Source organism: Musca autumnalis, unplaced genomic scaffold (assembly GCF_047663935.1).
Source record: "Musca autumnalis isolate F117 unplaced genomic scaffold, ASM4766393v1 scaffold_3, whole genome shotgun sequence".
Classification (NCBI taxonomy): Eukaryota; Metazoa; Arthropoda; class Insecta; order Diptera; family Muscidae; genus Musca; species Musca autumnalis.
In genome coordinates this window covers 50,179,032-50,203,867 of record NW_027411866.1, presented here as the reverse complement: position 1 = coordinate 50,203,867, position 24,836 = coordinate 50,179,032, and the positions used below count along the sequence as shown (strand labels likewise).

The 24,836-nt window shown below is 35.0% G+C and overlaps 2 protein-coding genes across 2 annotated transcripts in view; both read left to right on the top strand.

Annotated features, from left to right (window-relative positions):
* LOC141396664 (uncharacterized) overlaps positions 1-22,561 on the top strand; it is a 33,924-nt gene extending 11,363 nt beyond the window's left edge. Inside the window, exons 2-4 of the mRNA XM_073972292.1 lie at positions 769-972; positions 14,288-15,574; positions 21,141-22,561. Coding sequence (XP_073828393.1) covers positions 769-972; positions 14,288-15,574; positions 21,141-22,442 — 2,793 coding nt within the window. The 3' untranslated portion in view covers positions 22,443-22,561. The remainder of the gene's footprint in view (positions 1-768; positions 973-14,287; positions 15,575-21,140) is intronic.
* The window catches only part of LOC141398183 (uncharacterized), an 86,746-nt gene that overhangs the window by 44,279 nt on the left and 17,631 nt on the right, over positions 1-24,836 (top strand). The gene's annotated exons all lie outside the window — the stretch shown is intronic.

Sequence of the window (24,836 nt, the reverse complement as noted above, 5' to 3'; positions counted from 1 at the left end):
ATATAATATAGGATCATTCTTAAGAATAGATTATAGTTGAATACGAAGATCATACAACATCAATTTAATGATTTCTTTCACTTTTTTGAGTGATTTCGCCTGCTGAAGTCCATAAAATAAGGGTCTGCTGTGAATAATGACCCAATAGCGAGCCCATTTACAGGTTCCTTAAAACGAAAGAAGTGAAAAATATTAGTTTTGTAGCGGAATTAACCATAGAAATATATTACGATATAATAACAACTCGTATTCAACTACAAGCTATTCTTAAGGATGACCCTAGATTATATTCTATACGAATTCTTAAGTCTTTTCCGAACTTATCAAGTGCCTAATATAAATTAAATTAAAATATTCTGTTCCTATTCATAAGGTAACTTTTCTAGATTTACATATTGATGTATTCAGTCTTAAAGAGACCGTTAACCAATATAAATGTGGATATGACACAAAAATAATGTAAAAAGTCATAATTTTAAGCCTTATTTATACAGTGACGGAGTGAGTTGTAATTGTTTCGTCTTGGTTTTTACAAATATTATAGCGCTAAAGCTAAATTTTATGTGTCTGTTGCAAATATTTTGTCCGATACTGAACGTGTTTTCGAAATCGAAAATCTTGATGTATTGCTTATTTTATTAATAATAAATGTTGCAGTTCTCCTTAAAGTGTTAAATATATCCAAACCTACTTCAAAATAAGAAGTAACCCTACACATAATGATATAAAAATAATATTTTCGTTTTGCATTGGTCACATTTTTTTCAGTTAAATGATGAATATAGTAAATCGACTTCGTTTATTTGTGAATTTCTTAAATCCGATAGTAATTACATGGCTTTCATAAACGCATACCAAAGTGAAGAGCAACTATGGAATCATAAACGATATCCAAATCGATTGCGTTACACGGACGAACAATTTAGCCTAAAGAATATTGCTGAAAGTATTGAGAGACAACAAAATATTCAAGTGAGTTTAAATCAAGTTGATCTTATAATAAGATATATAAGAAAGGATTATAAGGACAAATTAATACAGTTCAAATCGGTAGAAGAACGAGAAGCAGCTGCAGAATCGAATATTGTGCCAAAGTGGTATTTTGAGAAATTATCATTTCTAGAACCGTTTCTGTATAAGGTCAAATGTAAAGTAGCTCGTCGAAGGCATTTGACACCAGAACACATTTCACAAATCCTGGAGATATATAAAAGATTCCCTACACTATGGAACACCAACTTGTTGGAAAATTTATGTAACAATAAACGAGAGGAAGCCATCCAACAAATGACAACAGCGGTACGCAATGAGATGGGCTTGAAAATTAGAGAAAGTTCTTTGAAAAACTATTTGAATACCATTCATGATTATTTCTTTAAAGAAAAGTCCGCAGCTATGGCCGGTAGAAAAGGAAGAACAACTGAAAACTCCATACATTTTGAAAGTATGTTGTTTCTAAATGATCATGTTGGACCTTTTGAGTGCACAGTTTGTCGAAAACGATGTAGAAGTCGATTGCATTACAAAATACACCTGTACCAGCAACATCAGCAGGGCGAGCCCATAACATGTTCCATGTGTAACAAAATATACGAAAAAGTTGAACCGTATGTTTGGCATGTTAAGCGTCATATGGGTGACTTACGGGACGAATGTAAAATATGCGGCAAACGGTTTATTAGAGCTGCTGATCTTAGAATACATATGCGAAGTCACACCGGTTTAAAACCCTATTGCTGCGAAGTCTGTGGCCTTTCATTTTCCATGTCTTCGTCTCTCGAGGTTCACCTTCGGCGTCACAACAAAGACTACAGAGTATTTTGTGAGATTTGCAACAGAGGATTTTACGGTAGAGATTTGTTGCGAGTCCACATGGCTACCCATACAAATGAGCGAAACTTCCCCTGTAACATATGTGGCAAGGCTTTCAGGAGTAAGGAAAACTTGAGAAATCATGTAACTATTCATGTCGAGACACGAAATTACCCATGTCCATTGTGCGGAAAAATGTTCAAGAATAGATTTGGAGTTAAACATCATATGAGAACACATCGTGCCAATGAAAAGAAATTAACTAATCTTGATAATTCAACTTAAAATTCAAATCAAATTCAAATTTCCTTATTAATTATATATTTACATATATATGATGAAATATTTTACAAATAGAATATTAATTTAGAAATAACAGAGTGATTAAGTTGCTTGTTATGAAGATATTAAATAAAGGAGCATTCGCTTAAACAAGTGATCTTTCATTTATAACAAAGTGTTCTGGAAAGTGGAATATGAAAAGTATTGCTTAAATATGTGGTAGAGGATTTTCTTACCCCTTTTGTGGTGTGTTATGTGTGGTATGGGTTATTTTTCATTTGTAATTCAAATTATGTTGATTTTAAGTTTGAAGAACTCAATTAACAATATGAATTACATATTTCATCCGTAACTTGATTTTATTATTATTGTCGCTTAAAAGATTCTGTTCTAAACGTTCTTCACCAATAAATACATATTAAATCCTTTAATATCTATATTATATGATATACATATGGATATAATTTTTTGGGGCGAAAATGCGGATCGTGTAGACATTTGATGCTTTATATTATATGGTCATTAAAATTTAATTTTGGATCCAATAACACACCGAGATCAACAAATGATTCTAATGTAGATAAAGCATAACCATTAATATTGTATTGCCTTATCAATGAGGTAGATCTGGAGAAAGACATATGTTTACATTTGTTTAAATTTAAATCCATACAATTCAAGTTGCACCATTGGAAAAGGCTATTTAAATCATTTTGGAGTAAATCAGCTTGCTTTTCAGAATTATGAGTGATTAATAACTTGACATCGTCTGCATATATTTACACTTTGGAATGTTCAATTGAGTTTGGCATATCATTTATGAACAATAGAAAGAGAACCGGTCCAAAGTGACTTCCTTGCGGAACACCCGACGGAACATTTATCGACCTAGTTTATATAGCAACAGCTTATGGTTGACCCTATCAAAAGCTTTGCTAAAATCTATATAGATTGTGTCAGTCTGACTACGATTTCGGAATCCTTTTATTACAGTTGATGTAAATTGAACAAGATTAGTAACGGTTGAAATACCACTGCGAAAACCATGCTGATATAGACTTAGCATGGGCTGAATTTTGTGTGAAATTACAGCCGTAATTAATTGTTCAAACAATTTCGGAATATAACATAATTTTGCAATTTCTCTATAGTTCGTTACATTTGTTAGTCTTCCGGACTTGTGAAGAGGTAAAGGGTGTTTTTTAAGCCGATAGAACTTGAAATTGTAAAAAATAACACAAAAAATTAATAATCAAATTTTTTTTATTCGAAAGATCAATACGTGACATTAACATTTGAAAATGATTTCGGGCATATGGGCACCGCGGCTGTTCTTGACGAAGTGCATTCTGGACGTCCAATTTTTGGCCACTTTTTCGAGCACTGCTGGCGGTATGTCACGAATAACACGAACAATGCTGGCCTCCAAGGCATCAATTGTTGCTGGTTTATCAGTATAAACCAGTGACTTCACGTAGCCCCACACGAAATAATCGAGAGGTGTCAAATCGCACGACCTTGGAGGCCAATTGACAGGTCCACTTCTCGAAATCAACTTATCGCCAAATTTTGATTTCAATAAGTCGATGGTTGCGTTCGCCGTATGGCACGTAGCGCCATCCTGGTGAAACCACATCTCCTCCGGATCAGTGTCATCCATATTTTCAAACAAAAAATCATTGATCATGGTGCGGTAACGATCTCCATTGACCGTAACGCCGTAATGCCACCAGCGTGAAAACCGCACCATACGGTGCATTTTTCTGGATGTAATGGAGTCTGTAGGGTCTCTTGTGGATTGGTCTCACTCCATATGCGGCAATTTTGCTTATTAACAAACCCGTTAAGCCAAAAATGCGCCTCATCGCTGAATGCCATACAAATGACGAAGTCGTCTATAAGCTGCGCGAATCGACGACTGATTTTCAAAGTAAATTTGGATAATTTCGTAGCGTTGTTCAAGCGTGAGTCTATTCATGATGATTTGTCAGAGTATACTGAAACAAATAAAAAAAAAGTTTCATCAAAATTTAATTTTTATACCCTCAGCCTTTAGGCTAAAGAGGGTATTTACACTTTGATACGGTCAAAAATGTGCCTCATCGAAATAATGGTTTTAGACCCCAAGTATGTTTGTACGATATCCGTTTCAGACAATTTTGAGTCGATCTCGCAATGTCCGTCCGTCTGTCTGTCTGTCCGTCTGTCTGTCTGTCTGTCTGGCTGGCTGGTGCGCACGATAACTCTCGAACGGATCAAACGATTCGGTTCAAATTTTGGGTATCGAAATATTTTGTCCAGATTTGATTTAAGTTCGAAGATGGGCCATATCGGTCCACTCCTTCAGGTACCTCCCCCACAAAAGTTGAAAAATGTTCGGAAAAATTGTCCGCACGATAACTCTTGAAGGGAGTAACCGAATTAGTCCATACTTTGCACATCGTGACATTTCTACCAGACATAGATGAGGTTCCAATATGGACCCTATTGGTTCACTCTTTCGGGTACCTCCCACACAAAATTTTGCTTAAGTGCAGTTTAAGGCCTGCTGTCGAATCGCTTTGATTTTTGTTGCAGCCACTTGTATTCAATACCCCCATTACGACGATATAATTTTTTTCAGGAGCAAGTCCATATATCCTCAGAAATCAGCACGAAAACTGCAAACAACCCATATAATACCATGTGTCGTAGTTGGAGTGCACGATAACTCTCGAACGGATCAACATATGTGGTTAAAATTTTGGGTCTTTCAATATTTTGTCCAAACTTAGTTTAAATTCGAAGATAGACCATATCGGTCCACTCCTTCCGGTACCTCCCCCACAAAGGTTCAAAATTGTTCGCCAAGATTGTGGGCATGATAACTCTAGGAGGGAATAACCGAATTGAGCCAAACTTTGCTATTGGTAATATTACTTTCAGGCAGAGATCGAGTTCTAATATGGACTATATCGGTCCACTCATTTGAGTACCTCCCACACAAAATTTGGAAAAAGTATAGTTTAACAACTCCTCTCTGATCTTATTAATTTGTGACGCAGCAGGTTGCACTTGCGGCCCCTGTTACGACGTTGTAATATTTTTTCGTGGGAAAGTCCATACTTCCTGAGGTCCAGAAAATCCTACCGGCACCACCTAAACTGGCTAATGTGTAAAATAACCCTTTAAGAGGGAAATCGATTTAGCTCAAACTTTGTAAATTGAAAAGTAAAATTGTAATATATTTAAATTCAGAAAATTAAGTACAACATATTTAATTATATAGTCTGTAAGGAAAATATCCATAGACTAATAAAGAAAAAAATATTTCCTACAGATTTGTATTAGGTCCGAATATGTACTACATCGGATCACTCCTATGGTTACACCCTACCCAAAGTTTGGAAAAAATGCACTCGTCTTAGATCATTCTGAATTTTGTTGCAACATGTAGTTTTTTGCGGACCTTTCCATCCTGGAAAATTTTCCCAACAGCTAAAAAACCTACAGAAGTATTGTGTTAATTTTTTTTCTTCGGGTACGTGGCTGAGGGTATATCTCTGTCGGCTCAGCTGACTGATACTTTCTTACTTGTTTGTGTTACTTTTAACAATTTAAAGTTCTATCTAGCTTAAAAAACACCCTTTATTTTCATGCATCACTATTTTAAAAGAACATTTACTTTCAGAGAACGCCGACCTAAGTTTATGACATCTTAGAAAGAAAAAGCCTTCGATTTTAGACTTAATATAATAGTTTATATCATCGGCTGTCGTATCCGGCCCAAACCTAGACACAAATACCATTTTCATGGCTGGAGCCATAGATGATGGCCTTTGACCAGTATTTGCAGAAGCAGCCCCCGAATTAATAGATGCAGGAAGTGATGCCTCCTGAACGTTCTGAACACGATATGATGTCTTCTCCAGTCCAACACTATCGATATTCACTAGGAACCATTTTCACCCCAACATTCTTATTAACCACGGGGGCTGCATGGGGCGCAATGCCGGAATAAGACTGGGCACTCACATCTTCGGTTGTTTTTACGGAAGGTGTTTGTGCTGCAGAATTCCCTACAGAAACGCCAAGTTCGCGAACAGGCGCAGCCTTAGTAGGTGCCTTTTTGGCAGATCTTTTACGTTTTTTACCAGATACCACAGGCCACGATACGAATTCATCCAAATCTTGATATTTCTGAAATAGAATTGGGAAATTAGCAAATCTCGATGATAGAGAAGAAAAATCATTTTCATTGACATTAATTCAGATTTCAAGTCTTTAACAAAATTATAAAAATCGGCAGAGAGTGTTCTGCACATAGGACAGTACCAACGAATACCAACATTTTCCCGAATAGCATCAACAACTTTTGCATTAATCCGAGCACACTTAACATGCCATTGATTAATGCAAAACCAACACGTAACACATAATGCATTATCTTCAACGACATTACACAATTCATAAGGGCACGACATTGTATATCTTGATTTTATATATCAGTATTTCAATTAATAAATTAAACGTAAAATATTTTCCGGGATTCGACTTCCTTTCGATTTTTAAAATAAATTAATGAATGTTGGCTACTCTGTTTTGAGATGACAAACAAAAGAGGACAAGGAATTTATAAATGTGACAACAACTAATTTAACAAAAAACTATGACAAAATAAATTGACAATTAGAAATATGCAAAAATAAATTTAATATTTTTAGCACTTCGCCAATTAACAGAGAAAGTAGAACAAATAATTTTAAGTAGTTTAAAATTATTTTTAGAACAAAAACACTGTTTTAATAAGAAAAAACATTTTTTAAAATAAAAACACGCAGCACACACAAAATTAGGTTATTATCACGACAGGGCTGCCAAGCTTTTTCCTTTTTAATGGCTTCTGTGAAAGAACCTGTTGGACGTCTAAGAAAGACATTGCGGTACTTTAAGAGAAATCGTACTAAAGTCTAACTGGACTTCTTGCTGAATTTGTATGAAAAAAGTTAAGAGTCTTCTTTAAGATGTTCTTCCTGTTATTTTTTAAGGCACACTATTCGTATGCTATGAAGAAATTATGCTATTTTGAAGGACCTTTTAAGAAACAAACGCGTTTTATGAGGAAGCCTGTTTTTTTTCTAAAGGAAGAGCACCTACTTGATGTTTCGTCTCTCTATGAAAGGACCTTGGATGAGAAGAGATCAAATGAATTTTTGACTACATTTAATACTCATCAGGCGTGTGGGGTAAATTTGTCAATAGATTTATGCTGAGGAAGACTCAACTATATGTTTTATAATAGAGTTATAATTTCAATGACCGAAAGGATAACAAATCGACGTTTAGGTATGGGCATTTAATAATTTTCGATTATCTGCTCGGCCTAGCCGAACTATACTATGGCTTTACTTGTATTTGATTGATTTAGTGTTAGACAAGCAACAGTTTCCACCATAAGATATTCAGCCCAATTATGAATATCAACTCTCCGTGAGTTTTCTCACTTTTTCTTTTAAGTTGAAACGGCAGAAAGACAAAACTCACGGGAAGTTTACATTCATAATCACCCTGATTATTTGTCATACCATCTGTAACACATCGAAGTATTCGTCGGAAGCTCTATAAAGCATAAAGTTGTCTGTCCTCTCTTAAGATGTTTGGTATTCAAAATGGTTTATATCGGTCCCGATATAACGGTACCCACAGATTTTCGGTATTTTGAAGGATTTTACCACATTATATAGTCTTCGCTAGGGGTATAAAACATTCCATCAAAGAATTTTCGGTATAGATTTACGATTTAATATAACGGTACGATTCGATTTTATATATTTCGGAGGTTTTATGGTCACAGTACGCTCGGCAACACCAAAAAATAACCATATTCTGCCACAGCAGCGTTATATAGGACTACAAGAGAAGGCACGTGTCCCGGAAATTTTTATACCCCCAGCATTTATGCTAACGAGGGTATATCGTCACCATAAATGCCCAAAGACGTAACTAACAAAGTCATATTTTTAAAGGAAAGGCAAAAAACATTAATTTGGAATCTGTCATTGGGATCCCTAAAACGCTTCCAATTCCGTTTGTAAATGTTCCTGAATTGTATTAATTCTTTGATTTTCTGGGAAATTTGGGTGGACTTACTTTTGACATTATCTTTTGGCACACCAATTTCAATTGCCTCATTAATGGTGTCTGTAAAGATTTGTACCATAATATCAATATTTTGTACCGAGAGTTCTTCTATCGGATTTATACTACAATTCCTCTTGACATGCCTCTTAAACAGTTTCCAGTTTGCTTTGTTAAAATTGTAAAACCAAACTTCTGACATTTCGGCTTTAAAATTCAATTCCAATTTTACCGGTAGGTGGTCAGATGATACGTCGTTTAATGTTCTTAAAGAACGTATGTTTGCGGGTATATCAGTCAGAATTACATATATCCAATGTTGATGGCTGTCTTCTGGGGTCTGCAGGTACATAAGTAGATCCATGAGGGAACATAATGTTACAAGCACTTGTTTGAAGCTTATTATATAGGAGATTTCCCCAGACATTGCTGTTGATGCCTACAATTAAAGTCTCCCCCAAGAATATAATTTGTGTTGTTGGTTAATTTATGTATATCGTTCAAGAATTCCTGTTTACGTTGTGTGATGCGCTTCCAGGAAAATAAAATGAATATATATCGATTTCATTATCATTATGATATACCTGCAATCCACTATGCTCAATAACAGATGTAGGTTTCAGTTTGAGCAACTTGTGACGAATGCTTTTCTTAATTAAGACTGCAACTCCACCACCTCTCCTATCAGGCCGATCATTACGGTAGCAGACAAAGTTTTGGTTTTTAATAGATATGTTGGTGTTTAACCATGTTTCGGATAAAAGACATATATCAAGGTTGTTTAAGTTTAAATATTGAAATAACTCATCTAGTTTACTGCAAATGCCTCCTCAAAGTTCCAATCAATTTTAAAATTTGAATGCAATACCAGTAATAACATCAAATTGTTCTACTTTAGTTTTGCAGTTTCTTAACTTTGAAATCAATTCAAAAGTTATCTCTTTTATTTCATCTATTGAAAATAGATTATCTCGGGCATTATTGCCATTTGACCAACTTTTTGGAGTAGGTACGCTCTGGTTTAAATTGCTCGGAATATTTTGAGCATAATTATGGCATTGATAACCATTATAGTTCCTAACCATCCTTTTTGGTTTATATTTCTCTTTTATTTCCATATATTTGATTCTGCTGGGACATTGAAATGATGTTGAGCTATGATCGCTACCACAGTTGGCACATTTCAAAGTGGACTCATTACAATCGGCAGTCTGGTGATTCGCAGCACAATTGGCGCAGAAGGACATAACCTTACATCTGCTAGAATCGCGACCAAACATTTGACAGTTATGGCATTTGGTAATTCTATTTTGTTTTCGATATTCCCACGTAACCTTTATTTTTTCGATCGTAGAATAGTTTTGCCTTAGTTCTTTCATCGTTATAGATTTTCGTTCGAAATATACCACATAAATAATATGCTCATCGTTATTCAAATGTCTGATAACGATTTTAACGTCTATGCACTTCAAACCTATATCCGTTAGTAAGCTTTTAAATTTTTTTGGGATCCATTTTATCCATTCCCAACAGTATGGCTTTATATGGTCTATCATATTTGGTACCATATGTAAAATATTGAAACTGGAACTGCATAGATGCCTTCTCGCATATTAATTTGTAGTCCTCTTCACTAGTACAGTGTAATTTAAGACCGATCGATATTTTTTATTGAATAATCTTTCACATTTAATATTCTGCACATTTCATGCAGTTGTTCTATTTTGCATTTAAGCAGTGTTATCGGTGGGATCCTCACCATCATCGTCATCGACCGCTTGCAACGGGAGAAAATAATTTTGGTTCTCAGCACTTTGAGAACCATTGGTTTAGTCTTTTTTCTCATGTTGGAGACATCAGTAACGGAGTCGTCAACTCGCGCTCGGTTAATGTTGTTGTTGGTTTTTGATATTTTAAATACCCAGCAAAATTTTAAGGAGGGGTTCCATGCGATGACGTGATTTCATGGCATTTTTTGCACTGGTTCAAACGAAGATCCGATCCGATCTCCGTGAAAGATCCGATCTTTTTATCAGCATTTGAACCCATGAAAAGGAAGTCGTGAATGATCCGATCTTTTCATCAGCATTTATACACATTTTTCTAAATATATAAGATTAATTATTTACAATAGGCTTGATGTTGTCGGACACTCGAAATCACCACCAACGTTGTTAAAACTCTCGTCGTAATGATAATGTCATTGCAAATGGTTGGTGAAAATGACATGCCAAAGCATTGCACGATGGGGCCAATAGCAGGTTTTCGAGGCAAAAAGTCAATTTTTGAAGTGAACAATTTGAAAAAAATAATAACGGATTTCGATTGCCAACACTCTGAATCACTAAAAATAAAAAATAAATCAATCTGGTAACATCACATAGCGACATACTGATCTGGCAATGGTGACATATTTTCATATGCATCGTTTTCTGACATTCATTATAAATAAGTAGTGAAAGCATTTTATGCGCCAAAAAGAACATTTCAACATTTTTATATTTTTTAAACATGGAAAGCTCTTCAATGGGTATGTAAAATAAGATAGTGTTAACAAATAAAAATGTTATGTGTGGTAAATGTATTTTTGAGTTAAGATGTGATGTCTTTTTTGGAGAATTTTGCTTTGTTATCCATGTGTTCTCTGGAGTATAACTTTTGAGATCTAGGTTGATCTAGGAAATTATATATATGTGGTGAAAGGTATTAATGTGTACTATCATTTTGTGAAAAAATTAGCTGCGCCCATCTGCGCCTTTTCATAAAAATCTGATTTCAGATGTCGTAATACTTAAAAATATGGACATTTTTATGTTTTGGTTGGAGAATAATCGGAAATCCATTAATGTTATCAATTGGATTTCGGAAAAATTTAATAGACGTATATAATAATCTATATATATAAAAAAGCTTAGTGATAAGTGAGTGAGTGACTGACAGATCATCGCCCAGACGAAACGGCTGAAGCTAGAAGCTTAAAATTTGGAGTGTAGGTTGCTGTTGGTATGTAGGCATGAGATAAGGCTCGGTTTTTGGAAATTCGAACTGGAAGGGTACGAAAAGTACTAAAAGGTACTAAATATGGTACCCTTTGTATAAGGCAAACGGAAAGAGCTAGAATTCTGAAATTTGGAATGAGGGTCACTGGTGGAGAGTTAGAAAGATGTACCAAAGGGTTTTTGGAATTTCGACCTATAAGTGTACGAAAAGTACTAAAAGTTATAAAATTTAGTACCAGTTGTATATTTTGAACGGCTATAGCTAGAATCTTAAAATTTGGTATGGAAATAAAGGTTGGGAAGTGGTGTTTATGAAAGGAAATTCGTACTCATGTGTACAAAAAGTACTAAAGTGTACTAAATTTAGTACAATATGGATTTGGGTGAACGGATAAAGAGGAAAACTTGAATTTTGGAATTAAGACTACTGTTGAAGAGTAGGATTGAGATATGAGGGTTATTTTTGGAAATTCGTACTTATGTGTACGAAAAGTACTAAATTTGGTACAAATTGGATTTGGGTGAACGGATAGAGCTGGAATCCTGAAATTTGGAATTTAATTACTTTTGGAGTGTAGGATTGAGTTAGTCTTGGAAATTTATACTTATGGGTACGGAAAGTACTAAATGGTACTAAATTTGGTACAATTTAAATTTAGTTGAACGGATAGAGTTGGAATCCTGAAATTTCGAATTAAGGTTACTGATGGAGTGTAGGATTGAGATAGTTCTGGAAATTCATACTTATGGGAACGGAAAGTACTAAATGTACTAAATTTGGTACAATTTATATTTGGGGGAACGGATAGAGTTGGAATCCTGAAATTTGGAAATAAGATTACCTATGGAGTGTAGGATTGAGGTAGTTTTGGAAATTCATACTTATGGGAACGGAAAGTACTAAATGTACTAAATTTGGTACAATTTATATTTGGGTGAACGGATAGAGTTGGAATCCTAAAATTTCGAATTAAATTACTTTTGGAGTGTAGGATTGAGGTAGTTTTGGAAATTCATACTTATGGGAACGGAAAGTACTAAATGTACTAAATTTGGTACAATTTATATTTGGGTGAACGGATAGAGTTGGAATCCTGAAATTTCGAATTATTTATTTATTTATTCAATCAATAACATTTCGAGTCCTTTAACAGTGGTGAATACTTGAATATAAAGAGTTTAGGAACACATTTCCTTTTCTACTTAGTTATGATATTTATTTGTAACATTAAGATATATGATTTAGCATATTTATGATGTTTATGTAAGGAAAAAAAAATAAACCTTACTATTGTATTGTATTTTCTTTTATATCCTTTCCGCATACGAAGTAGCGGGCATTTTGCTAGTATATATATATATATATATATATATATATATATATATATATATATATATATATATATATATATATAATAATATATAATGTCAAAGATATCGCAGAAAAACTTTGGCTTTTGTGGCGGAATCTTAGCCCATTTTTACTAAATTTGGAACCTCATTTTATTAACTTATAACAAACCACAGACAAAACAATGAAATGTGAACAAATGTATATAGGGGAGCTATATCCATATCTGAACCGATTTCAATATAACTTGACAAACTTATTTTTAGTCCGAATTCCGTAACATTTTCCAAATTTAATGGAATTTGCATGCTTGGTGATTGAAATCGGACGAACATATATATGGGAGCTATATCCAATTCTGAAACGATTTTAATATGATATGCAAAAAATGTTTCTAGACCAAAATCCGTCACACATTTCAAATTTCATCAAGATTGGACATACATAGCGGGATTAGTGCACCAAATACCTAAAATCGGGTGAAAATATATATGGGAGCAATATCATATCAATCTGAACCGATTTCAATATAACTTGGCAAACTTATTTGTAGTCCTAATTCCGTGGTATTTTCCAAATCGCATAAAAATTGGACAGAATTTGCTTGAAATCGGGCGAACATATATACGGGAGCTATCTGTGTATATGAACCGATATGAACCAAATTTGGCATATTAGTTTCTAAGCCCATTATAAACATCTGTACAAAATTTGGAAGGTCTAGCTTTCCCCAGTGATTTGTTGCCTCGAAAACCTGTCATTGGCCCCATCGTGCATTGGTGGAAATGACATGCCAAAGCATTGGTGAAAATGACATGTCAAAGCATTGGTGTAAATGACATGATTTGGATGTTAAAAATGAATAGCATCTTTTGGAGTCCAAGCTCATATGAAATTCATCGATGAAGATGCTAAAAAGATGACATGCCAGATCACTTGCACCCATGATTGAATGGCATATTTAGTATCGAACATTTTGCTGGGTAACTGCATTGTTAGCACCTGCTAATGCGAAAGAAAACACACGTCTGTTCTCGAGTAGCAAATGACTAAGAGTGGTATTAAGTCCATATTTTTCACTTTAAAGTAGGTCCACGAGTTTTAGATTTTTATAGAGAATTTTCCGCGATTAATTGTTATGTACTAGGTTTTATGCATAAATCGTTTACTTGTAAATAAACTAACCATTTTATAAAGAAACCCCAAAAAAATGTAGCACAATTCGCGAATAAAAGTAGTCTTGCGCTTAAACGAATGTGGACCACTGTACACTTTCAAATTGGCAAAATGTGCCTCATAGAAATAATGGATCTGTTAGAAGATCCTGTGGAAAAATATACTGTTTACAGCAATATTATGTTTTTCGTGGGCAAGTCCACATAGTGGTCCAAAACCTCTAAGTTATACGGCGACCAACTGAAATGACTCTCAAAATTAGATCCACTTTCGAAATGAAGGCTTAATGTGCCCGTCTATTTCATGTGTTTTTAAGAGTCCAAAGTTTTTTTTTTTTTGAAAGCACCAATACGTCGGACACGCATATATGCATGTGTGTGTGTTTTCGAAGAAAATCTTGATGTAATGCTTATTTTATTATTATTAAAGTGTTAAATATTAGCCTACTCCTCAAAGTGTTAAATATAGCCTACTTCAAAATATGACGTTACCCTTCACATAATAATGAAAAAATAATATTGTCGTTTTGCATTCGCCACATTTTTTTCAGTTAAATGATGAATATAGTAAATCGACTTCGTTTATTTGTGAATTTCTTAAATCCGATAGTAATTACATGGCTTTCATAAACGCATACCAAAGTGAAGAGCAACTATGGAATCGTAAACGATATCCACACAAATTACGTTACACGGATAAGCAACTTAGCCTAAAGATCATTGCTGCAAGTATTGAGACACAACAAAATATTCAACTGAGTTTAAATCAAGTTGAATATATAATAAGATATATAAGAAATGATTATAAGGACAAATTAATACAGTTCAAATCGGTAGAAGAACGAAAAGCAGCTGCAGAATCGAATACCGTGCCAAAGTGGTATTTTGAGAAATTGTCATTTCTAGACCCTTATCTGATTAAGGTCAAACGTAAAGTAGCTCATCGAAGGCATTTGACACCAGAACACATTTCACAAATCCTGGAGATATATAAACGATTCCCTATCCTATGGAACACTAACCTGTTGGAAAATTTATGTACAAATAAACAAGAGGAAGCTATTCAACAAATGACAATAGCGGTACGCAATGAAATGGGCTTAAAAATTAGAGAAAGTTCATTGAAAAACTATTTGAATAAGATTCAGGATTTTTTCTATAGAGATAAATCTGAAGCTATGAACAGTAGAAGAAACCGAACAAATGAAAAGCCCATATATTTTGAACATATGATGTTTTTAAATGATCACATTGGACCTTTCGAGTGTACAGTTTGTGGAAGAAGATTTAAAAATCGATTGTATTACAAAATGCACCTGTACCAGCAACATCAGCAGGGTGAGCCGATAACATGTTCCATATGTAATAAAATATACGAAAAAGTTGAACCTTATGTTGCCCATGTTAAGCGTCATCTGGGTGACTTACGGGACGAATGTAAAATATGCGGCAAACGGTTTATTAGAGCTGCTGATCTTAGATTGCATATGCGAACACACACTGGGTTAAAACCCTATTGCTGCGAAATCTGTGGTCTTTCATTTTCTATATCTTCGTCTCTCAAGATTCATCTTCGACGTCACAACAAAGACTACAGAGTATATTGTGAGATTTGCAATAGAGGATTTTACGGCAGAGATTTTTTGCGAGTGCACATGGCTACCCATACAAATGAGCGAAACTTCCCCTGTAGCGTGTGTGGCAAAGCTTTCAGGAGTAAGGATGACTTGAGAAAGCATTTAACTATTCATGTCGATACACGTAATTACCCGTGTACATTGTGCGGAAAAATGTTCAAGAATAGATATGGAGTTAAACAACATATGAGAACCCATCGTGCCAATGAAAATAATTTTGAATAATCTTGATAATTCATTTTAAACATTTCAAATGTCTGTATTAATAAATATATGTAATATTTAACAAATAAAATGTCGATTTAGTAATATGTGTGTAGTGTAGTCATTTAGTGAAACGAAAAGGTAAGTCATTAACTGGACAAGTGTTATATCTACAGAGTGTTCTGGCATGTAGGGAATTGATTGTCTGTCTACTCTTAGGCTTTAATATGTAGGGAACGGATTTTTTATATCAATTTCTGACATGTTTTTGTGGTATGCATGGTTATTATGAATGTATGAGTTTGTGTCGTTTCAACTTAAAGGAGAAAGTGAGAAAACTCACGGGGAGTAGACATTCATGATTGGGCTGACGGTTAACATGGTACGATGGTATAATAAAAACGTATAGGTTAGGGGATCGATTATGGATGGCAACTCAACTGTAGTTGCGTTGCCAGAAGAGAAAATCATAAAATTAAAATAAGTGAGACGACAATTTTTTTTATCAAATTCATTTAATATCAGTGTTTTGAACCTTTAGCTATTAATTTAATTGTAAACAAGTATGAATTTCAATGCGAAAATGGAAATTTCTCTTATTAAAATTTCAGCAACTGGAATTGGGTTGCTATCCCTAATCGACCTCTAGGTCTGTTCATCCTGTTGGAGTGCTGAAAAATAATTTATGGAAAATAGAGATGGTAGGTACGCAGAAGGCCCCCGAAATATATTTCTGTGTACGTTGTAGCGTATAGAGAGAAAATATTGTAACCATTGAGAAGAAGGAGTGTTTGTCGTGTTTAGTGGAATGATAGTTTCTTGCAACCATGGAATGATAGTTTCTTGCAACCATCCCAGGCCCTTGGCAAGGGGAAGAATTTTTTTTGTTGATCGGTTTAGCAAGAAACTTTCAGAGTTCGGATCGTGTGTTCACCCACAATTCGTGGTGTTCTGTTCATGAGCATTGGACAGCGACATAGTAAGTGATCACCTGTTTCTACTTCATATTCGCATAGCCGGCAGTAGTTAGCAATTTCATCTCCTTCATACTTGCAAGACAATGATCCTATTCTGCAGTGACCTGCGATTATTCAAACTGCCAGATTCAGGTCAGATTTTTTCATTGAAAGTAGAAATGCGGTTCTTTGCTTGGATAGTATTGGCCAGATTGCCTTGGATACCATGTTATAGGTTCATTGTGCATAATCTAGCTGGCCTCATCCCGAAATATCCTTGTTCTAGCTGCATCATAAAGTGGCACAAAGGTGGGTTGATTGAGTTGCCAATTGCGATTTCGATTGACACCGATCCACGTTGCGCCACTTTATCCGCTATTTAATTTCTTTCAATGTTGCAATGACCCGGACCCAACACAAAATAACGACTGATATTAGGGTCTCCAAAGCGTCCCTCCAGTCCAAAACTGCCGGAGATAGATTGCGACTTGAATGATTTATGGACCGCTTTACTATCGACGTAGATAGTCACCGGTCCAACTATATACCTTTTCATGTTGCTTGCCCGTTCTGAAGCTTTTTTGATTGCAAAAAACTCGGCTTAAAAGAAACTACAATTATCGTTCAACTTATACGAGAGTTGTAAGTTGAGAGTATCGCTATAGACGCCTGTTGGTATAGGTCCACGCCTTAATATAGTCTCCATAGAATGGTGCCTCCCGATATTCGGTGTTTTGAAGTTTTTAGTTAGTCAATATCCCACAGAAATGACTGAAATTGGTATTTTGTCTTCTTCATAAACGAAAGGAAACTAAGAGCCTGTTTATGTATGTCGATAAGAAAACGAATGCGGAAGAAAAACTACCAAATTTGAGTGTGTATTTAAAATTTGTTTTTTGTTTTGAAGCAAAAGCAAATGCGCACACATTTTCGTTTCGAAATACATAAACTGGGGGTAATTGTTCCATTTTACTTCAATACAACTCGTGGTGACGGGTCTTACTTGTTATTGATCAATTTTTCATTGTTATGTTTTTCATTGGAAGATTGTATTTTCAAAAGTTTCTAATGATATTCACCGTTGTTATGATTTTGTAGTTATAGTAGAACAATGTTTACTTTGTTTACCAATATGTGGAGTCCATCAGCACTAGCGAGGCATATATTTATATAAGGTATATGCATGAATTACAACAACTAACAAATTAAAAAAAAAACAACATTGTTGGTATTAAAAAATTTATGTCAAAGAAAATATTGAATAATGAGGTCGTTTTAAAAAATTCTCAGGGAAAACACAAATACATTTTGAAAATCCTCTAAAAATAAGTTTGAATCAAAATGTAAATATAAAGCATTCAGAACTATCGTAGGCCATTGTTATTACACGTTTACGATAAAAAGAAGTATTTTATGGTAGCAAATTTCGAAGTTTCAAATTTCATGAAAACCAAATTTACAAAAAATTAAAAGTACAGCTGATTGTTACTTCTACTTTATATAAATGTACCTTGAGCACTAGCTTGAATTATTATATATTGCATTTATATTTAAAACATTTAAAAATTGTATATGCGAATTGTATAACCAACCATTTTGTTTTTCGATAACAAACTAAAATGAAACCAACCCCTTGCTGTTAGATCTATATCAAAGGTGGTTGTGGTGCGAAGAGGAATTTGTTTCCGACATATCGATCAGAATTCGTATCGAAATCGGAAGAAATACATTGGTATATTCAAGGGAAATTTACTTCCGACATTCTCTCCGAAATCGGAACGAAATCTGGACGATTTTGCTTTCGAAATTGTTCAGATGTGTCGGACATCCGACATTTGGTTTGCTGGGAAATTACCAAATTTAAATGGAAGGAGCTTACACCTGGGAAGTTTTTGCGGATTTTGAAACTACAATGTTCATAGATGAGAAAAATCAAAAAACTAAAAAAATCGCCGGAGGGCTTTTTAAAAAAATCGCGGTCAAATTCACACTTTTAGGGCATTTTTATTTTAAATATTTTGGTTGATACCCGCAAGTCCTATGGAAATGGGACTAAAGAAAATGTTGTAGCAGTGCATATTCTGTACAAGATTGACATTCATGATATTTTCGTAGGTTCTACCGATTTTGAAATATAGAAGTTCAAATTGGGACAATGCACTGACTTTATCTCCTCCTTATAAAACAATGCCATGTCTATAATTTCCCAACTTAAACTTATATATCTCAAAATTGGTACAATCTAGGAAAAAATTACAAAAGTCAATCTTCTAGAGAATTTTTACAGCTATAAGATTTTCTCTGGTCCCATTTCGACAAGAGTTGCCGTTCCCAAGCAAAATCGTGAAAACCTAAAGGAAAAACCTAAAAATGTGACTAAAACTTCTATATCTCAAAAATGGTAAAACCTATGAACAAATCATAATAGTCAATCCTCTAGAGAATTTTTACAGCTACAATATTTTCTTTAGCCCCATTTCGATAGTACTCACCGTTTTCAAGCAAAATCGTGAAAAACTAAGAAAACCCTTAAAATGCGAAATTTGACTGCGATTTATCTAAAAATCTCTCCAGCGATTTTTCCTTGTTTTTGGATTTTTGTCATTTACAAACATATCTGTTTCTGAATTCGTCTGTTTCTATACCATCAGTGCATTGTCCCAATTTGAACTTTTATACCTCAAAGACGGTAAAACTTACGAAAACATCGTAAAGGTTAATCTTGTAGAGAATTTTCACTGCTACAAGGTTCTCTTTAGTCCCGTTTCCATACGGCTTGCGGCTTTCAAACAAGATCGTGAATACCAAAAAACCCTTAAAAGTGTGTACTTTGACCGCGATTTATTTAAAAACCCCTCCGGCGATTTTTTTAGTTTTTTGCTTTTTCTCATCTATGAACATTGCAGTTTCAGAATCCGCAAAAACTTCCCAGCTGTAAGCTCCTTCCATTTCAATTTGGTTAAGGCACACCGTGACTTCCTAATGGAACTCTCAGTTGATTATCCTGCTAACTAGCATCAGTGTATGGGAAACAACTAATTTTATGGGTAAATTGTGGACGGATTCAAGTCTAATGTTATTAAAGCCATCTTCTATGTTAAGAGATGCTGCTAACATATGGTTTGAGCCTTAAATATTTCTCTCGATAAAACCCATGGCCTCATTCAGTAAAATTTCCATCGATTTTAACGTCCAGCTACTTTTCTATGGTATTGTCTTTTGGAAGTTATAACTTGTAGCATTGCAGATATGATACCATCATATCCGATTGATTTAAGAGGTTTGAATGTGTTTATTGCCCATGCAATTTTTGGACGACTTATGATCTCACATTTACTTCACTTGTGGCCTGGTTGCGTGCGGTTAGAGTGCTCTGCTTAGCTAGGAGATCCAGACTCCCTAGAACAGAGTTTGGATTTCGAAAGTACACTACGGAATCTGGCTACGCGCTTGATTAACTCCATCTATCGACACACAGTGGTTCAGAATCGTTTTTCCTGGTCAAAAATCTTTATCTTTTGAACGGATAAAGGTATTTTGTTCGACAGGTAACACAATAACCTTTCCGATGAATCCTGAACGATGAAATTCGATTCAGTAGTTGTAAAGAAATTCAAGGTCAAAGTTAAACATATGAGTTTTTTTCATATTTTGCATCAAAATGTGAGTGTTTTTGAGTTTTTCATATGTCCTAACTATTCAAAAATGGTCAGACACCAATAAACAAATCATAAAAATACAAAAAATTCAAAAAAAAAAAAAAAAAAAATTCAACATTTTTTTCAATGTTCTATTTTTTCAACAAATTTAAAAATTTTCCAAAATTTAAAAATTTTCCTTGAGTTTTCATAAAACTCATGTAATTCTTATAAAAACTCATACATATATTAAAATGTCCATTTCTGTAAAAACGGTATGGAAAAACGCACATTTTTAACCATGTAATTTCAAAAAAATTTAAAAAAGTGTTAAACGAACTGTACGGGACGGGTACAAAAGTATATATGGGCTGAAAGAGGACATTCTCGGGCATCATTCTGTGAAAGCAGAACATTGTTCTATGTTGTTCCACAAAAATTACGTATTTGCCAAAAATGGGGAAAATGTTCGTCTTTCCAATATTTTGACCTAATTTTTTGGTTTCCTTGGTTTCAATATGTTTACTATCGAATCCCATATAGAAATTAGATATCTGTGACAAAACAAAATTTTGATTTTTGGCCACGAAAATTGTTTCTTGACATTTGGATGCATGGGCGGGCGTTCTTCCAAATTGTATCAAGGCAGATTTTCTTGGAAGAAAACACATACATACGTTTTCAGAGCCTTTATGGTTCCTATTTTTTTTTCTCTCGGATTTTTTCCGTGTGGAATATTTGTTCTTTATAGGAGTAATAAAAAGTTCCGCAATTTCAATAAGAATTTCCGGAATTTCAATTTCAAACTAAATCTTGTTCTTTTTTTTCGATTAACTGATAAAGAATGTTTCTGTTCCACGTTAATATGTCATAAATAGCCTACTTCTATGTAGTTACGAAGCCTATCCCCACATGATGATCCCAAAATAATATTGTCGTTTTGCATTCGCCACCTCTTTTCTTTTTCAGTTAAAACGCGAATATAGTAAATCGAAATCGATTATTTGTGATTTTCTAAAATCTGATAGTAATTACAAGGCTTTCATAACAGCCTACCGATACGAGGAGCCACTATGGAATCGTAAACGATATCGTAACGAATTGCGATATACTAATCGGCAAAATTGTCTTAAAACCATTGCATTGAGTATTGAGAGCCAACAAAATATTTCACTGGATACAAATCTAGTTGATCTTATAATAAGACACATTCGAAAGGATTATAAGGAGAAATTAATGCAATTCAAAACCGCAGAACAACAAAAGGCTGCTGCGGACTCTAAAAATGTACCAATGTGGTATTTCGAAAAATTGGCATTTCTCGAGCCTTTTGTTAATTCCGGTAAAACGGGCAAACGTAAATCTCATCGAAGACATTTGACGAAAGAACATATTTTACAAATTGTGGAGATATACAAAAGATTCCCTAATCTGTGGAACACCGACTTGGTGGAAAATTTGTGTTCCAATAAGCGAGACGAAGCTATCGAAGAAATGACAAAAGCGGTGCGCGATGAAGTGGGTGTGAAAATCAAAGAAAGTTCTTTGAAAAACTATTTGGAAAAAATCCAGGCCCATTTCTATAAAGAAAAGTCCATAGCTTTAATCAACAGGGGAAAAATAACTGACCAAAACTCCATATATTTTGAACATATGCTGTTTCTCTATGATCACAGTGGACCTTTCGACTGTACAGTTTGTGGACAACGATTTAGAAATCGACTGAATTGCCAGAGTCACCTATACCAGCGCCATCAACAGGGTGAGCCGTTAACATGCTCGATATGTAATAAAGTATACGAAAACCTTGGACCATACGTTGCCCATATAAGGCGTCATATGAGCGACTTGCCGGACGAGTGCAAAGAATGTGGTAAACGATTTATTCGACGTGCTGATCTTAGGATGCATATGCGTATCCATGCCGGTATAAAACCCTATTGCTGTGAAATGTGCGGCATGTCGTTCACTGCATCGTCGGCGTTTAAGAATCACATTCGACGTCACAATAAAGACTACCGAGTTCATTGTGAGATTTGCAACAAAGGATTTTATGGCAGGGATTTGTTGCGTGTCCACATGACTAAACATACAAATGAGCGAAATTTCCCCTGTAGCGTATGTGGCAAAGCTTTCCGGAATAAGGATGACTTGAGAAAGCATGAAACGATCCATGTAGAGGGTCGCAATTATCCATGTTCGTTGTGTGGTAAGATGTTCAAGAATAGATATGGAGTTCAGCAGCATTTGAGAACACATCGATCCAAATAAGATAAGGCAACTATTATTTCAAATTAAAAATTCAAATTTCTGTACTCCTTTTTATATATGTATGTACATACATTTGTTTGTATTCGATGTGTAATTTAACAAATAAAGTGTTGATTTAGTAATAGAGGCCTTTAAGAGAATATTATAATTGAAAAAGGTAAGCCATGTCCAAAAACATTGATTTTTTATTATAAAAGTTTCCATTCAATTGAAAATGTGTCTTCGGAATTTTCCGCACGGAAAATAATTTTAAAAAGTGAAATTCTTTTAAAAAATAAAAATTTTAAAACATTGAAAACTTTTTGGACATAATATGGAAATACAAAATTGTGAATTTAGGGAAAGGGAACAAATTCCGCACGGAATTTTTATTCACGATTTCCCTGCATCTAAAACAGTTAGGGAATGGTTTTCGTATCCATCCTAGAAAAGTTTATGTATTTTATTTAACGTATATCCATCCCATACCTTGTTTTGGCTTCCTTGTCCCGTATGGGATGTTTGTTGAACAATTAAAAAAATAATATGGAAATACAAAATTGTGACTTTAGGGAAAGGGAACAAATTTCGCACGGAATTTTTATTCACGATTTCCCTGAATCTAAAACAGTTAGGGAATGGTTTTCGTATCCATCCTGAAAAGTTTATGTAGTTATTAAGGTATATCCCATACCTCGTTTTGGCTTCCTTGTCCCGTATGGGATGTTTGTTGAACAATAAAAAATACCTTGTTTTGGCACCTTTGGTGAGAAGTTTTTGGACTAGGTTTGGGAATGGACTAACTACAGTAATCAGTAGTTGGTTCATCTTTCCATGTTTATCGTCCTGAGGGTAGGGGTAGTGATAGCTCCTGAAAGGATAAAAACTAAGCAGAAATGAATTCCTGGATTTTCTGTACATATTTGTTTTTCTCAACGGAGAGAGGGATTCTCTCTAGGGTATAGGAGGGGACACATGTCCTCAAACCTCCTCATAAACCCAAGTTTGAACCTAATATCTCTAAAATCCTTCTCCGTCATCATATTAGGATCCATATCGATTAATCTCTATAGAGATAATTATAGAATCGGCGGTGGGTCCTTTCTTAATGCTAGTAGCCTTTGAGGAGGTGGATGGAGAAAAAGAGTAAGAGTTCTGCTTTTCCCCTTCATTCCCCTCCACAATGGAGTTTTGACTGGATAAGAGGGATTCTATCGGCCGATGTCTCTGAAGGTAGGGGTGTATCAGTCTTTTTTCCTGTGCCAACTGAGGACAATGCTTGTCCGCCAGAGAAGGCTTGGACCACCGTGTTGTCCACATCCTCATCCGACATGGCGTATTATCCCAGTATTTATCCGCGTCACTGTCAAACTGAGTCCGATCCTCCCGAATTTTAATAAGTTCCCGCTCTGAGAATCTGTGTTAGGTGCGTACGCTCTTCGTCCGTGCCCATAGCCTGATCCGCCAACAGTTCTTGAGGAATACATTTGTTTGTTTGTTGTTGTGTTGTAAAATAAAATGGCTGACTTCCGAAACGCCCGTTGCTTTGTAAATGTTTTAAGCATCCTATTCCATATCGCAGTGATACATAATTAATTCGAGGTATTACACTTCAACCACCGTGGTACAATGGTACACACACCCGCCTTGCACGCAGAAGCTCCTGGGTTCGATTCCCCGGCTAGGCAACATAAAATTTTCAACGGTGGCAAAATAGCCCTCAGTAATGTTGGCGACATTTCCTGAGTATTTCAGCCATGTAAAACTTCTCTAAAAGTGGTGTGTTAAAACACGCCGTTCGGACTCGGCGATAAACAGTAGGTCCCATTTCATTGAGCTAATATGAATCGGGGTGCGCTCATTGATATGAGAGAAGTCTCCCTTATCCCGCCTGGGATGTTTGTGGAACAATTATTATATATTACACCAGCATCAGGCAAAGGGTGCACGCACGCTCTTTGGTAGCGTACATTTATTCGCGTATACAACATGTGGAGAGAACAAAACAATTTAGTCTCAGCTGAACAGGCAATGAAGAAGGTTGTGCGTCGCTTCCTTTGTTTTTTGTGTATGCGTACCCTTAGCGAAATGACTATTAGGCATGTTATGTCTCCAATACTAATGCAAACAACGCAATGTGCGTTGGTATGGGTTGCCTGATGCTGTATTACACTTCAAAACGTCACTGATGCTCATTTGAAACGCGGAATACACACAAAATAAGCAACAGGTAGAAAACTGATGCAAACAGGTAGGTTTTGCAACATTGTGCATTTTAAAATACTTTTACAATGCACGAGCAATAACTGAAACAACGCAATATGATGTTTCGGAAGTCAGACAATCTATAAATTAGCTGGCGAGGGGATGTCAATCTGTACTATGTATCCTTCACACGTGTTCGCCTCTCAACTT